The sequence below is a fragment of the Ictidomys tridecemlineatus genome, chromosome 13 (genome assembly GCF_052094955.1).
Source record: "Ictidomys tridecemlineatus isolate mIctTri1 chromosome 13, mIctTri1.hap1, whole genome shotgun sequence".
Taxonomy (NCBI): Eukaryota; Metazoa; Chordata; class Mammalia; order Rodentia; family Sciuridae; genus Ictidomys; species Ictidomys tridecemlineatus.
Window position 1 is genome coordinate 14,184,415 of NC_135489.1, and position 17,110 is coordinate 14,201,524.

General features: G+C 35.0%; 1 protein-coding gene across 3 annotated transcripts in view; it reads right to left on the bottom strand.

Annotated features, from left to right (window-relative positions):
* Nucleotides 1-17,110, bottom strand: part of Cdh20 (cadherin 20) — a 199,202-nt gene that overhangs the window by 29,858 nt on the left and 152,234 nt on the right. For all 3 annotated transcript variants that reach the window (XM_040272403.2, XM_040272407.2, XM_005323017.5), the window contains 2 exons: nucleotides 16,254-16,421; nucleotides 9,464-9,651 (listed from right to left, as the gene is read on the bottom strand). In XM_040272403.2, coding sequence (XP_040128337.2) covers nucleotides 9,464-9,651; nucleotides 16,254-16,421 — 356 coding nt within the window. The remainder of the gene's footprint in view (nucleotides 1-9,463; nucleotides 9,652-16,253; nucleotides 16,422-17,110) is intronic.

Genomic DNA, 17,110 nt, shown 5'->3' on the forward strand with positions numbered 1-17,110 from the left:
AGTTCATTGTATTGAGCTTATTCATTAAAAGACTAGAGAGTTACCAAATAAATAACCCAACATTACAACCAAAAGTCTTAGAAAAAGAAGAGAAAATCAACATCAAAAGCAGTAGGAGACAGGAAATAATTAAAAGAGAGCTGATATCAATGAAATTGAAACAAAAAATTTAAAAAATCAACAAAACAAAAGTTGGTTCTTTGAAAAAATAAAATCGATAAGCCTTTAGCAAAGCTAGTAAAGACAGAAGATGCAAATTACTAGTATTCATGATGAACAAAGAAATATCACCTTGGACATACCAAAATATAGACAATAATCAGAAAATTTATACTCTAATAAAATAGAAATCTTGAAGATATCAGCAAATTTCCAGGGACATAGGACCTACCCAAATTGAACCAAAAGGACATAGAAAATTTAAACAGATAAATTTCCAGCAATGGAATTGAAGACACCATCAAAAGCCTACCAAGAAAGAAAACCCCAGGACCAGATTCTCAGCTGAGTTCTATCAGACCTTCAAAGAAGAACTAACACCAGTCCTCCTCAAATTATTACATGAAATAGAAAAGGAGGGAACCCTTTTAGGCTCAATTCTATGAAGCTAGTATCACCCTGATACCAAACCATACAAAGACATATCAAGGAAAGAAAACTTCAGACCAATATCCCTGATGAACATAGATGCAAAAATTCATATGAAGTACTGGCAAGTAACATACAAAAACATGTTAAAAAGACAGTGCACCATGGTCAAGTGGGGTTTATCCCAGGGATGCAAAGTTGGTTCAACATATGGAAATCAATAAATGTAATTCATCACATCAATAGACTTTACAGACAAGAATCACATGATTATCTCAATAGAAGCAGAAAAAGCATTTGTCAAAATAGTATCCATTCATGTTCAAAACAGTAGAAAAACTGGTGACAATAAGACCATACCTCAACATTGTAAAGGTTGTGTATGTTAAACCCAACACCAGCATCACACTAAATGTAGAAAAATTGAAAGCATTCCCTCTAAAAACTGGAAGAAGGCAGGATGTCCTCATTCACCACGTCTATTCAACATTGTCCTGGAAACTCTAGCCAGAGCAATTAGATGAAGGAAATTAAAGGATATAAATAGAAATAGAAGAGCTCAACTACTCCTATTTGCCAATGACATGACTCTAGATTTAGAAGACTGACTGGAAAATTTCTAGAACTCATGAATTCAGCAAAATAGCAGGATATAAAATTATCACCTATAAATCCTTTGCATTCCTATACACCATTGATAATCAAATGAAAGAGAAATTAGGAAAACTATGTCATTCACAATAGCCTCAAAAAAAGAAAAATATTTTGGAATCAACCTAACAAAAGAGGTGAAAGACTTCTACAATGAAAACTATAGAACATTAAAGAAATAAATTGAAGAAGACCTTAGAAAGTGAAAAGATTCCCATGTTCTTGAATAGGGAGACTCAGTATTGTCAGAATGTCCAAACTACCAAAAGTACTGTAAGTACAATTCCTATTAAAATTCCAATGACATTCTTCATAGAATTAGAAAAAGCAGTCATGAAATTCATTTTGAAAAATAAGAGGCCCAAAATAGCCAAAGCAATTCTCAGTGACAAAATGATGAAGAAGCATCACAATACCAGACCTTAAATTATACTACAGAGCTGTAGTAACAAAACCAGCATGGTATTGGTGCCAACAGACATGAAGATCAATGGTACAGAATAGAAGACACAGAGACAAACCCATATGAATACAGTTATCTCATACCAGACAAAGCCACCATAAACATACATTGGAGAAAAGATAGTCTGTTTAATAATAGTTCTGGGAAAAATGGAAATCAATTTGTATTAGAATGAATTTGAACCCTTACCTCTCACCCTGCACACACACACACACACACACAAAAAAAAAAAAAAAACCCAAAAACCAAAAAACATGGATCAAAGACCTAGGCATTAGGCCAGAAACCCTGTGCCTACTAGAAGAAAATGTAGGCTCAACTTTCCATTATGTTCGCTTGGGAATTGAGTTCCTCAACAAGACTCCTAAAGCGCAAGAAGTAAAGCCAAGAATCAATAAATGGAGTGGTATCAAACTAAAAAGCATTTTCACAGCAAAGGAAATAATCAAGAAGATGTACAGAGATCCTACAGATTTGGAGAAAATCTTCACACCAGTACCTCAGATAAGGTGTTAATTTCTAATATATACAAGGAACTCAAAAAACTTAACACCAGAAAACCAAATAACCCAATCAAAAATGGGCAAAGGAACTGAATAGGCACTTCACAGAACAAGATAAATGATTGGTCAACAAACCCATGAAAAAACGTTCAGCATTGCTAGCAATTAGAGAAATGCAAATTAAAACTACACTGTGATTCCATCTTACTTCATTAAGAATGGCAATTATAAAACTATAACAATAAATGTTGGTGACGATGTGGGGAAAAAGACACTCACTCATTGGTGGGACTGCAAATTGGTGCAACCATTATGGAAAGCAGTATGGAGATTCCTCAAAAAAGTTGAAATGGAACCACCATTTGACCCAGTTATCCCAGTATATACCCAGAAGAATTAAAATCAGCATACTACAGTGACACAACCATATCAATGTTTATGGCAGCTCACACAATAGCTAAGCTTTGGAACCAACCCAGGTGCCCTTCAACAGATGACTGGATGAAGAAATGTGAAGTATATATGTGTGTATGTACCATAAAGATGAATGAAATTATGGTGTTTGCTAGTAAATAGATGGAACTGGAGACTATTATGCTCAGTGAAATAAGCCAATCCAAAAATACCAAAGGCTGAATGTTCTCTCTGATCTGTGGATGCCAACACACAATAAGGGGGCAGAGAGGGAAGAATAGAAGTTCATTGGATTACTCAATGGGGAAATGAGGGGAAGGGAGGGTGGATGGGAATAGGAAAGACATTAGAATGAATTGGGCATACGTGTCTATGTTCATATATAAATATACAACCAATGTAACTTCACATCATGTTCAACCTTAAGAATGGGAAGTTATACTCCATGTATGTATAATATGTCAAAATACATTCTATTATGTATATCTAAAAAGAACAAGTTTTAAAAAATCATTTATTACTAGAAAAAAGGATATCACATAAGTGACATCATCAAGTATATCATAATTTGCATGTAGTTTTTTTTCACTTAGCATGATATATCTGGGATTATCCAAGTTATTATATGATAAGTATTCTTTTTTATTGCTGAGTAGTATTCCATTGTGTGGGTGTACAATAGTTAATTTCTCCATTTTCCACTAGAGGTATGTTTGGGTTGCTTCTAATTTCTAACAATTATGAATAAAGCTTCTGTAAATATTTGCATACAGATTTTTGTATGAACTTGTTTTCATTTCACTTGGGTAAATACTTAGGATTACAATTGCAGGGTTATATGGTAAGTGAATTTCTTAACTTTATAAGAGATATTCAAATCAATTTTCAAAGGGGTAGTACCCTTTTTTATTTTCTCCAAGAATGCAGTTTCTCTACATCTTTGTCAGTGCTTAAAAGTTTCGTCAGTATTTTGATTTTAGCTATCCTAGTGTGTGTGAAGTGGCATTATGTTTTGGCTGTGAGTTGCACTTCTCTTGTGCCCAGTGATACATCTTCATATACCTTCTTGAAGTGTTCTTTACATATTCAGGTCCTTTATCAGACATAGAATTTGCAAATATTTTCACCCCCTCTGTGATTTGTCTTTCATTCTCAAAACAGTCTTTTGAAGAACAGCATCTCTTTAATTTTTGATGAGGTCTTACCATTTTTTTTGTGTGTGTGTGAGACTGGGGTTCTAGTATCATTTTGAAGAAAACTTTGCCTTTTCAGGATCATAGAGATTTTTTTCTGTGTTTCCTTTTATAAATTTTATAGTTTTAGTTTTTACATTTAGATGTATGATCCACTTGATTTTTTTAACTTTTTTCCTTCTTTTAAAAGATTTTCTTCCTTCCTTCCTTCCTTCCTTCCTTCCTTCCTTCCTTCCTTCCTTCCTTCCTTCCTTCCTTCCTTCCTTTCTTTCTTTCTTCTTTCCTTTCTTTCTTTCTTCTTTCCTTTCTTTCTCAGCAGACACAACATCTTTGTTTGTATGTGATGCTGAGGATTGAACCCGGGCCGCACGCATGCCAGGCGAGCGCACTACTGCTTGAGCCACATCCCCAGCCCCAACTTTTTTCCTTTTTAAAAATGTTTTTTCATAGTTGTTGATAAATCTTTATTTTATTTATTTATATGTGGTGCTGAGAATCAAACCTCACACGTGCCAGCAAGTGCATTACCACTGAGCCACAGTCTCAGCCCCCATTTGATTTTTTTATGAGTATAATTGAGGTTCATATTTTTGATATCTAATTGTTTTAGCACCATTTGTTGAAAAGACTAGGGTGAGTTTTTAATTATTATCAAAATTTCTTTTAAAAAATGTTAATTTAAGGTTATTGCCTCCCTCATGTACACCTTTAAAATTCAAAGAAAACATTGCTCTAGGTACTTCAGCTTTACATTGCCCACATTTGATGATTTTAACTCTTCCCTCTTCAATAATTTTTGTTCTTTTTTCTAAGCATCAAAGAATAGTTTATTTCTGTATTCATAATGCTAGACCAAAGAGTAATAATGAACCCCAATTCCAAATTCAAGAAATTTCCTAGAGTTGAGGCACATAAAAATGAAAAGTTATTATCTCCTTGAAAGTGGAGGCATATAAATTATAGCACAAAATACTAATGTAGCTTTGATTATTAATTAAGCAGAATTAGGTATTCCCTCTTCTGTTTCTATATCATTTTATTGTACTTTCATTATAGCTTTTCTTATTTTGCATTACAAATACTTCTTTTTATGTAGGTTGCTTTCCCAGATTCATGGGTGGAGTTGATGACTTAGATTTTTATTCCTCAATACTTAGCAAAGTCTAAAACTGAAAATGTAGCAAGAAAATGGTATATTGGATAGTACAAAAAGTTTCCCAGTATGAGTATTAACATGTACTGTTTGAGTGATGGTATATGTAAGGATCTTATGTTACCATATATAAATAATTTAAGTGATCCATTTTTTATATTTTCATACTTTGAAAATATGATTGCTTCTCCAACTGATGACCCCTTAAAGTTGCTGTGGGCTCAACAAGAAATGATGGGATGTAGTTGTTATTGCCTGTATAAGCCAGGCCTAGTCAAAGCCATTTGTGTTATATACTTCAGGTGAGTTTTGTACACTTATGGTACTGCATGCATTGAACTTTACTGACCTCTAAGATGTCTTCAGAAAGATTGTGTTATGACTCAGAATTGAAACAAAACTTGTATAGGCAGAATGACATTGAGGCATGCCACATAGTAGGAGAATGTTCTTAATTCTGTGTCATACACCCAATAGGTATTACTTTTAGTCATCATTTATAATTCTAGCATGTTATTTATTCTCAAAGAATGAGAATAAAATAAGAAGTTACCAGCAAGGAGTAAATCTGATATTAGTGAAGCAAATATGCTTAGTTATATACACAAGAGCTCTTCAACTATAAATAAGAAATAAGAGCATGTGAGGCCTTGGGTTCAGTTCCCAATCACACACCCCCCCACCACCAAAAACAAAAATTCTTGTCATTTTAAATTGACAAGAACTTTTTAAAGGGGTACATAAAACAGTAATAATTCATGGTCTCTTATTAGTTTTGATGAAATATAGAATTTTTTCATTGTGACCTGCCTAAGAGGAGAATGGACTTTCAACAATTACTTATTATGTACTGGCAGATGGAAGACATGTTGAAGACTAGAAAATGATACAACATCATTCACATCTAGAATAAAGAACATTCCAAAAATTATATTTTTCAAGCTTCTAAGATAAGAGACTGAAAATCAAGTGATTGATTACTTAAAAGCTAAAAGGACTTAGGGTACTGGGTAGTAATCGGTGTGGTTTTATGAAGACCCAATTCTGTCAATTCAATTTAATTTTTCTTTTTGGAAAAGTGTGTGCTTTTGAGACAAATAATAGGCCTAAGGGAAATAAATCAAGAGCAAAACTTTTGTTTCAATTTTATATGACATTATAAATGGCAAATTGGGAAGATGGATATGGATCAGACGTTTGAGTGAATGTTGTTCCAGAGGTATAGATTAAGCAGTCAGTAGCCTCTAAATATTTCTTATATATGACTAGTCCATTTAACTAACTTATTGACCTCTTTCTTAATTCCATTTTCTGGCAGCACATAACATAAAACAAATCAAAATGACCTTGGAAAAATTGGTGCTAGTTTTGATTAAACACAGGTATAGTTTTGGTAATGACAAAGAAACATAGTATTCTGTCTTTTGGGATATAATCTTTTTTCAGGTAAGGGAGTTGGAAAAAAGATATTTTGAGGTTCCTAAAATTTTAATATTAATTAATTTAAAAAAATACATAAAATTGTAATATTATGTATGTTATGATAATTTAACAAGTTATTGTTTAGAATTATGTTAAGATATATAATAAATTTTAAATATTGGGTATCCCCAAAGTTATCTTTTTGATTGCTTAATTTTTGAATAGAATTTTTGTATTACAGAAATAATAATTATTCAAGACTTTGAGCATTTATAGTTACTAATCATGATGAGAAATATGTTTTTATTTACTTGAGGCAAGCCACATAGTAGAATGTTCTTAATTCTGTGTCATATATCCAATAGGTATTACTTTTAGTCATCATTTATAATTCTAGCATGTTATTTATTCTCAAAGAATGAGAATAAAATAAGAAATTACAATATTTTAATTATATCCAGATTATGAGACAATTAAGTTAATCTCAGCATTTTGTGCTGTTTCAAGGTCATTGTGTGCTGGTTATAAAGATTTCTAAATGTGTCTGTTCCTTTGCTGTATTTGCACCTTAAATAGAGAACAAGATGTAAACTCATCCCTTCTTCCCTTTTAAAGCAATGATAATTCAGTTCTGGGAGACAAGAGAGAATAAAGTTATTATAAACACATGTTAGTTAACTTGTGCCACATTTTAAGTGATGCCCTTGTTGCTTTTGTTAGGGTCATCAATGACTTCCATGTTCCTAAGTCTCTGGTTAATTTTCAGTGTTCTTTAATTTTCTGGGGCATTTCTCACTGGTGATCCTTTCACACCACTGTCTTCTTGACTTCCCTTCTGCCTTTCTGGTCTTTGCTTTTTTCTTGCTTGCACTTGATCTTCTCATGACTTCTTCGAATTGGGTACCTCGGGGCTCATTTCATTGTTCCCTTTCTGTCTATACTCAGTCCCTTGGAATCTCATTCTGTTTAATTTGCTTTGACCATCTATATGCTTATGACTCTCAAAGTCATATTCCTAGCCCACAGTTCTTCTCCAGATTCCCAATCCTATAACCAAAGCCACTGTCCCTCTTTCCTTGAGTATCTAGCAGACACTGCAGATGTAATACATCCAGATGGAATCCCAATACTTTCCACCCCTGCCACCTGCTTTATTTGTAGACTTCTCCATCTTAGTTAATGGCAGCTCCAATCTTATTGCTTAGTTGACTCTTTTTAAAAATATCCTCATCCAATCTTTTAAGAAATCTTATTGGCCCTACTTTCAAAATGTACCAACCTCTTCCCGTCATTTCCAATCCTGCCTCCTAGGACAACCACTACCATCTCTTTCCTGGATTTTTGTAGGACCCTCTCAACTGTTTCCCTTGTTTCTGTCCTTGCCTCCCTTTTTTCTCCTCTGAACACAGCCTACAGAGTAATTATCATAAAGCCTAGTCATGTTGCACATCTTAAAGTCCTCCGATTGTTTCCCATTTTACTCAGAGTAAAAACTGAAGTTCTCATAATTAGTATAAAAACAATCTAGTCCCTTTGTTATTTTTCAGACCTTGTCTCCTGAGAGTTTCCCCCTTTACTCAGCCTTTTAAATCCCCTTGCTGTTATTGAAACACACTAGGCATGGACCCACTTCAGGGCCTTTTCATTAGCTGTCTTTTTGCCTGAAACACTTTCTTTAATACTTCCATGCCCATTCCATACACTTCATGGTGGCAGTGGACACTTTTCAACAAAAGTCATTTATAGGGTACCTATACTGTTAACCTGCCCAACTCTGTGCTGTGATTCTATTCGTTTGAAGTCTACAAAGTCTAAATCTCATTTTTCTGTGAAGTTAATCCCAATTACTTAATTTAAATTTGAAGTCATCTTATATCTCCTTATTGATCTAAGTTGTCCATCCACTCTGGCCTTGAACTTGGAATTTTTCTGCCTCAGCTTTCTGAGTAACTGGGATAATGTTTTATTTTTTTCCCCACACTGAATGTTCGGAACAATAGCTGGTACACAGTAGGTGAGTAATATGTGTTGAATAAATAATATAAGTTATGGATTTAAAAAATGTATTCAAAATAGGGAAGAATCAAACCAATGAATCTCTTAAATGTATTTCATCAGATACTTATTTGTAGGGTATTAAAACTTAATTTTTTACAAAACATCGTATCTTCCAAATGAGTTTATCCATATGTGCCTTATGCCACAGAAAGAATCAATAGTTCATATTCAGAAAACAGTACTGTATCATGAAACAAAGGAGTTTAAAGTGAAAACAATATTCACTAGCTATGTTTGATAAAACTTAATTTTTTTTCCAGTACTGAGAATTGAACACAGGGGCCCTTTACCCCTTAGTTACATCCCCAGTCCTTTATTTTTATACTTTAAGACAGTATCTTGCTAAATTGTTCATGCTGACCTTGAAATTGTGATCCTCCAGTTTCAGCCTCCCAAGTCACTGGGATTAAAGGCATGTGCCTCTGCACCTGGCTTGATAAGACTTTTGCAAGTTTAATTTGCATTTATGGATCTTCAAGAGGCAGTTAAAAAATCCCTGTATGTTATTTATTGATTTAGAAATAATATAATTTGCTTGTTATTTATGGTACACTGCAGTAAAAAAAAGTGTGTGATTCAAATATTGACTAAGTCATTAACATCATTAGAGAATTAAGCTGCAATAGTTTTTAAGTTGGCTAAGTAGGAGAAATGACATATTTGTAATATATTTTTATCACAATCTGGTACTCTTTCTGTAAAATGATGGTACAGTCAGTGTCTTCATGTTGGTACAAAGAGTAAGATGAGGTTTTTCTATGTTGCCCAGGTTGGTTTCTAACTTCTCCTACCTTAGCCTCCCCAGTAATTGGGATTAGAGGTGAGCACCACCATGTCTGGGATATTTTTGTTTGTTTGTTTTTAATTATAGGAAAGAGCTTTTACAAGAGGATTTATAACAACACAGTTGGTTATAATATTCTAAATCAAAAAATACTTATCCATAGTACAAAAACTCTGAAAATCATTTCATATATAAAGCATCCATGAAGTGATTTGGATAAAGGAGTTGGCTTACCTTCTTCACAGTTATGATACCAACTTGGAAATTGGGATCTGTGTTAATATCAAAGGCATCTGCACCATCTCCATCCACAATAGTGTATTTCATCTCTGCATTGATTCCTTCATCCAAGTCCTTGGCAAACACTCTCCCCACAGTGGAGCTAATTGGAGCTGATTCCAGCACACTCATCTGATAATGTTCTGTGAAGGAAAGCAAGAACATGCATTGTCACTACAAAATAAATAAAAAAATAAATAAATGAAAAGCCTTGTCATTATCACATCTTATCAGGCATGCTGTGCAAAATATCTTTTTCTTGGTTTAAAATTAAAGCTTCAGTTTTATCAGATGAAAACTGAGGTCCTCAGAGGCTAAACAGTTATAACCATAACCTATACTGGATATTCAATAAAGAGGAAGCAAAATAACTTTTTGACAATAACCCTGAAAGCAGGACAGAATAAAAGCAAAATTATTTCTCATTCTAGTGAATCTACCTACAGAGTGGTGGGAAGTATGCTGCTTCCTAGTCTTTTAGTACTCCATAATGAATGGAAATATTTCCCCAAAGTCAATTCATTTTGAGAAAGAAAACAACAAAACAGAATTAAAAACCCACATGTCACAACATGTACATATTTATTCTGTTTACATTTCTTTTCTTTTCCTTTTTTGGTAGGATTGAACCCAGGGATGCTTTACCACTGAAACACATCTCTAGCCCTTTTTATTTTTTATTTCCAGACGGGCTGTGCTGCTAAGGATGGCCTTGAAATTGTGATTCTTCTGCCTCAGCCTCCCTAGTAGCTGACTATTTAGTTTGAAATGCCCACATTTTCTTTCATGACCTAGCTGGTGTTTTGAGTACCTATCTCTATAACCACCTGCCTAGAACTGATGTAGACCAGTGATCTATAGAGGAACAGCCACAGAGAGCAAGTTCTACCAGCTCCATTGTAGGGTTCATCAACATTTATTGCAGCTGGGACCCTCTGCCTCTTCGTGGACAGACCCTGATGTTTCCTGTCTTCTTGTTACATGTCCCCACATATGTAAAAAGCTAGAAGTGGTGATGCTTTGCTTTTTGACTTGACATTTCTGATCTACAATTAAAGTTAGTTCCTTTTCATCTCTATGAAGTTGTATTTTTGCTAACTTACCTTCTTTGGGGCTCAACATTTTTGATGTGCTTCATTATTTTGTCAATCATAGACTGACTAACAAAACAAAATCATAATCACAGTTTTGATATGTATGTGATCTCTTTTATGCATCAAAAGGTCTGGGAAGCCTGGGGCATTAGGGCTTTTTTTTCCCATAAAAATTTGGGGAGGCTGACACCCCAGGTAGCTGACAGTACTCCACCTTGCACAGGAGAAGAAATGATACAATTTCTTACATAAATGAGTCAGGAAATCTTTGTTGTATTAAGCTTTCAGTCACATGGATTTTATGATCTCTTTCCATTCACTTCCAAAGTTGTTGATGGATTATGCTTTGCTATTGAAGAACTTTTCAGAAAAACAAACCAGCATCTGCCTACAACATTCTCCCACACCAGGAAAGCTGTATTGTGTTTAAAAATATACATATACTTTCTACATGTGATGCATTATATTGGAAATAAATAACTTGAGATCTTGATATTTCATTATAAATTGTTCAGTGAAAGGGGACTGAGCTTGTTTTAAGTGTAAAAGAGGAGGTATGTTATTTTGTCATATCTCACAATCAGCTGTGGTAATATTTGTGGGAAAAAAAAACTAAATAGAATTTCTACAGTGAGGAGTCAAAAGAATGAGGCAGAAGAATTCATCTAGAAGAATTCATTCAGATAGATTTCTGAAATAGATTGTCTGAACTTAGGTTTAGCAAATAGATGGGGAAATATTTAATGATGAGTTAAAGTAAAAATTTTAAAAAGTCCAAAAGTAACGACCATCTTAGAGGAAGCAGTTAATGTGTGAAAATTACTTAGAGACAAATTTAAATTACTTATATGTTTCTCTTTTGCTTTCATGAAACCTATTTCATGCTTCCAATCTATTCCTAGATTCTCCATTATTACTGAAATTTGAAATAGTGAGTACTCAAAATATATGCTTTAGAATGGCATTAAGACTTTGGTTTGAGAGGTGTTCTTGTCAGGTCTTTTGGTCACAGAGATGAATAATCTAATACAGGAATTTGTTATGGTTTAGATATGTCAACATACTTTATATACAACCCATGTGTGAGACAGTGCAGGAATATTCAGGGGTGAAATGGTTGTATTGTGAGAGTTATAATCAGTGGGTTAATCCACTTTTAAGTAGTTCAAGGATTCTCAAGAATCTACAGTGTACAATGTGTGCAGAGAGTCATTCTGAGCTATAAAGACTGAATACTCAAAAGCCCATCTGTGAGACAGTGCAGGAATATTCAAGGGTGAAATGGTTGTATTGTGAGAGTTATAATCAGTGGGTTAATCCACTTTTATGGATTAACTAGGTGGTAACTGGGCAGGTAAGGTCTGGCTGCAGGAGGTAGGTCACAGGGGTTTGACTTTGGGGTTTATATTTTGTCCCTGATAAGTGGAGCTCTACCTCTGCTTCCTGGTTGCCATTTGCTGAGCTGCTTTCCTTAGCTATGCCCTTATGCCATGATGTTCTTCATCTTGGGCCCAGAGCTCTAGAGTTGGCTAACAATGGACTAACTTCTGAGACCTTGAGCCAAAATAAGGGGCTAGACTAAAACTCTAGGCATTGTGCTAAGTGGAGTTAGCCAATCCCAAAAAAACAAATGCCAAATGTTTTCTCTGATATAAGGAGGCTGACTCATAGTGGGGTAGGGAGGGGGAGCATGGGAGGAATAGATGAACTCTAGATAGGGCAGAAGGGTGGGAGGAAAAGGGAGGGGGCAGGGGATTAGCAAGGATGGTGAAGTGTGATGGACTTCATTATCCAAAGTACATGTATGAAGACATGAATTGGGTGTCAACATACTTTATATACAACCAGAGATATGAAAAATTGTGGTATATATGTGTAGTAAGAATTGTAATGCAAAAAAGTACACGTATAAAGACATGAATCGGCGTAAACTTACTTTATATACAAAGATATGAAAAATTGTGCTCTATATGTGTAATAAGAATTGTAATGCATTCCACTGTCATGTATTTAAAAAATAAGATCAATTATTACAAAAAAACCAACAAAAAAACCTGTAGGCATTGTATTATGTCATGCTGTTGTGAAACTGCCATGTTTAAGATTATATTTCTCAAAATGTCCAAATCCATATGCATTTGAGCTGTTATGTGTAATAACTTGGTTCTTCTGTCCTTTGTACTTCTACCAGAGATACCTGTTTAATTTCAAATTTAAGAAGTTAAGTAGTTCAAGGATTCTCAAGAATCTACAGTGTACAATGTGTGAGCTATAAAGACTGAATACTCAGCATCAGCAAAATAACAAAAAGCCACCCCATATGGTATCCCACAGTCTGTTCCATGATGATCTGTGTTTTGTACTGCAGGCCCAGTCAACTTAGTAGCCTGCTTACTTGTACCATATATGAAATGCTTGTCTAGTACCCTGCGGTTTTCTTTCATGAATGCTCATGGGAACTTTGTGTATTCCAGTTGGATCTAAATATTTGAGCTCTCTTCCTGAATTTACATAGCAAAAATTGAAGGTTCACTTGTTTGGCTGATTCACAGTGCAGCTATTCAGCTGATAGTCAGACTTGACTCTTTCTGTTTTCAATTTACTTATTTATTTAATTCTTTAACTAAAATTTCCTGGCTAAGACTTTCACCTGAATTGCATCTGCTGCTCTTACTTCCCCAGTTTACTCCCTTCAGGCATTCACTTTTCAAACGCATGTCTCCATTCCCGGCTTCATCCACTGTCATCGCTCTATACTTCCACCTTTCTTAAGGACACTCAGCCTAATTGTTCTGCTGTCACTTCATATTCAAAATCTGAATCCGTTTCTCTCCTTCCCTGCTGGTAGATCCATTTTATATCCTCTATTTCTATCAACAGTACAATCCTTCTGTCAGACTTCAACCATTGTTTTCATCTTTGACTCCACCCTCTGCCTCATATCCCTTAGCTAAGAAATCAAAAGGCAGAAGTTTGTGTTTTCATATTTGTTCCACTCCATGACTTCTGCTAGTTCCATAGTCTGTCCTATGAGCTCAACTCTGTACCCTCCTAAAGCCTCGTAACAAACTCCACCACTTTTTAAAAATTTGTTCTAATTAGAGATACATGATAGTAGAATGCATTTTGACATGTCATATATAAATGGAGTATTCTCATTCTGGTTGTACATGATGTAGAGTTATACAGGTTGTATAATCACATATGCACACAGGGTAATAATGTCCAATTCATTCTATGTCATTCCTACCCCCTTTCCTCCCTTCACTCCCTTCTGTCTAATCCAAAATACCTCTATTCCCATCTCCCTTATTGTGACTTAGCATATGCATATCAGGGAAATCATCCAGCCTTTGGTTCTTTGGGATTGGCTTATTTCACTTTGAATAATATTCTCCAGTTCCATCCATTTACCGGCAAATGCCATAATTTCATTCTTCTTTAAGGCCGAGTAATAGTCCATTATATATATACATACCATGTTTTCTTTATCCATTAATCTGTTGAAGGACAACCTAGGTTGGTTTCATAGTTTACTATTGTGAATTGAGCCACCATAAACATTGATGTGGCTACATCACTATAGTATGTTGATTTTAAGTCCTTTGGCTATAAAACTAGGAGTGGGATAGCTAGGTTAAATAGTGGTTTCATTGCAAGTTTTCTGAGGAATCTCCATACTGCTTTCTGGAGTGGTTGTACTAATTTGCAGTCCCACCAGCAATGTATGACCCTCCTCCACTTCTAGTCTCTGATTTTGCCAGTCCATCTTGTACATGGCTGTCAAATTATCCTTCCTTTATGTCTTTTACTCAAAAATTATTTTTTGGTTTTTTCATTTAAATTCCAACACATTTGAAAGATCAGGTTTTTGTTTTAGGAGGTTTTGAACATAAAATGACATAAGCAAAATTTTCAGGCATATATAAAAAACACATACACATATCTATGTGTTTCTTACATGCAGGATTTTACGCAAATGAGCTCTAGGAGAGTAGAGATTTTGTTTCTTTTGTACACCTCCGTATCCCTCATCTAGAATGGTATCTGGAACAATATTTCTTGAATGAGTGAGTGACTTCCTAATTCTGGAATATTTTCCTTCCTGCCTATTAAAGACCTTTGTATTATTCAGTTCTCTGTTGAATTCTTATCCTTCTATGAAGTCTTTATTCACCTTAGTTTCTTATGAACAAAAACCAACTCATATGCATGTCACAAACTGTTTCATGACACTTTATTGTTCTTTGGTGAAGGACCCATCAACTTAATAGCCTCAGTTGGGAAAAAAAGTATAAAAAGCTTCCATAGGGAGGAAATAATGAAAAGTTTGAAGAACAGTGATTTTAGTGCTATGGAAAGCTGAAGCCCAAAAGGAAACTGGTTGTGTAAGCATTGCACAATGGAACTACACTGAGAATTCATCTTACTCCAACCAGAATGGCAATTAGTAAGAATACAAGTAACAGAAAATGTTGGTAAGGATGTGGGGAAAAGGGTACACTCCTATGTTGTTGTGGGACTGCAAATTAGTGTAACCATTCTGGAAAGCAGTATGGGGAGTCCTCAAAATACCAGGAATGGAACCACCATTTGACCCAGTTATATACTCCTCAGTACATATCTAAAGGAGTTAAAATCAGCGTAATTCAGTGATATAGCCACATCAATGTATACAGCAGCACAATTCACAATAGCTAAGCTATGGAACCAACCTAGATGCCCATCATCAGATGAATGGATAAAGAAATTGTGGTATTCTTTACTCAGCCATAAAGGAGTTAGAGAAGATAAGATATTCCAAAAAGATAAGATATTCCAAAAAAACAAATGCTGAATATTTTCTCTGATATAACGAGGCTGATTCATAGTGGGATAGGGAGAGGGAACATGGGAAGAATAGATGAACTCTAGATAGGGCAGAGGGGTGGGAAGGGAAGGGAGGGAACATGGGGTTATAAATGATGGTGGAATGTGATGATCATTATTATCCAAAGTACATGTATAAAGACATGAATTGGTGTGAATATACTTTGTATACAACTATATATATATATATATATGCTCTATATGTGTAATATAATGCATTCCACTATCATATATAAATAAAATAAATAAATATTTAAAAAAAGAATAATGACTTTATGAGATTCTCTGGTTAATGGATGGATCTGGAAACTATCATTCTGAGTGAAATAAGTCAATCCCCCAAACCAAAGATCTGATTTTCTCTTTGATATGTGTATATTAACCCACAATAAGGGGTGGGGGAAGAACAGAAGTTCATTGGATTAGACAAAGGGGAATGAAGGGAAGGAAAAAGAGGGGCTAGGAATAGGAAAGACAGTGGAATGAGTCTGACACATTTCTATGTACATATGTGATTACACCCCAGTGAATCTCACTGTTGTGTACATCCACAAGACTGGGATCCTAATTAGAATAAGATATAGTCCATGCTTGTATAAATATATCAAAATAGATTCTACTGTCATGTATAATTAAAAAGAGAAAAAAAAAGAATTGCACAATGAGTATAGGGGAGAAATCCAAGAATGATTGCATTTAACATGCTGTCCTTTCTCCTGCATTTCTGTAAAAGATGCATCCATATGGCTTGAGATCTGGGTTCTGGTTGGTTAGGTACTCACTCTGGGGGAAGCGGGGTGGGTTATCGTTGACATCCGAGAGGGTGATGTTGACTGTTGTGGTCCCAGCTAATCCCCCGAGCTGCCCTCCCATGTCCTTGGCTTGTATAATCACTTCATAGTACTCTTTGGCTTCTCTGTCCATGTTCATGAGCGCTGTCCTAATTACACCTGCAGGATAGAAATGACTTTGTTTTAAAAACAAAACCATAAGTGCAGTTTTTAAAAGATTCACTTTTAGATTTCTCCCTTGTGCATGGTAAATGCCCAGAGTTGAGATGTATGTCACCTGTTTTATTAAACTCAAGGTAAAAATTCCAGCTTCAAAAAAGTTTCTCTGCAACAAATGTACTGCTTCAGCAGAAAGAACAGAGCTTGTTTCCTTTGGTGGTGACATTACCAAAAGAGAACGGGAGATGGCAGCAATGGTCCTCTTACGACTAGGGAGATTTCAGACTGCTCAGTCTCACCAAAGAAAACTGGGGCTTTGAGTTCAGAAAACAAAGCCTCATATGTCTACACATCTGTGATTTTAGATAATTCTCATTCAGCTGTTTCTCTCTTCAACCCCTAGAGCCCTTGTAATGTGAATAACTCTTTTTAGATAACTTGCTCCTGTTCTGCCTTTTCCTGCCTCCCCACTACCTGTAAGTAGTATTGGAATTCTCATTTGATTTTCCTTTTGTTATATATTTATTCTGTTTTGTTATTTTTTCTTACCTCTGTGCTTCACTGAATTCTGTGAGCTTGGACATAAAAGATGCTCTGCAAGTTGTTTATTTTTATCTTGTATGAAAATGAAGTTCCCCAGACAGTAAGTAGCAGCATAGCAGTGTGATGATAAGGTTTCATTTAAGAAG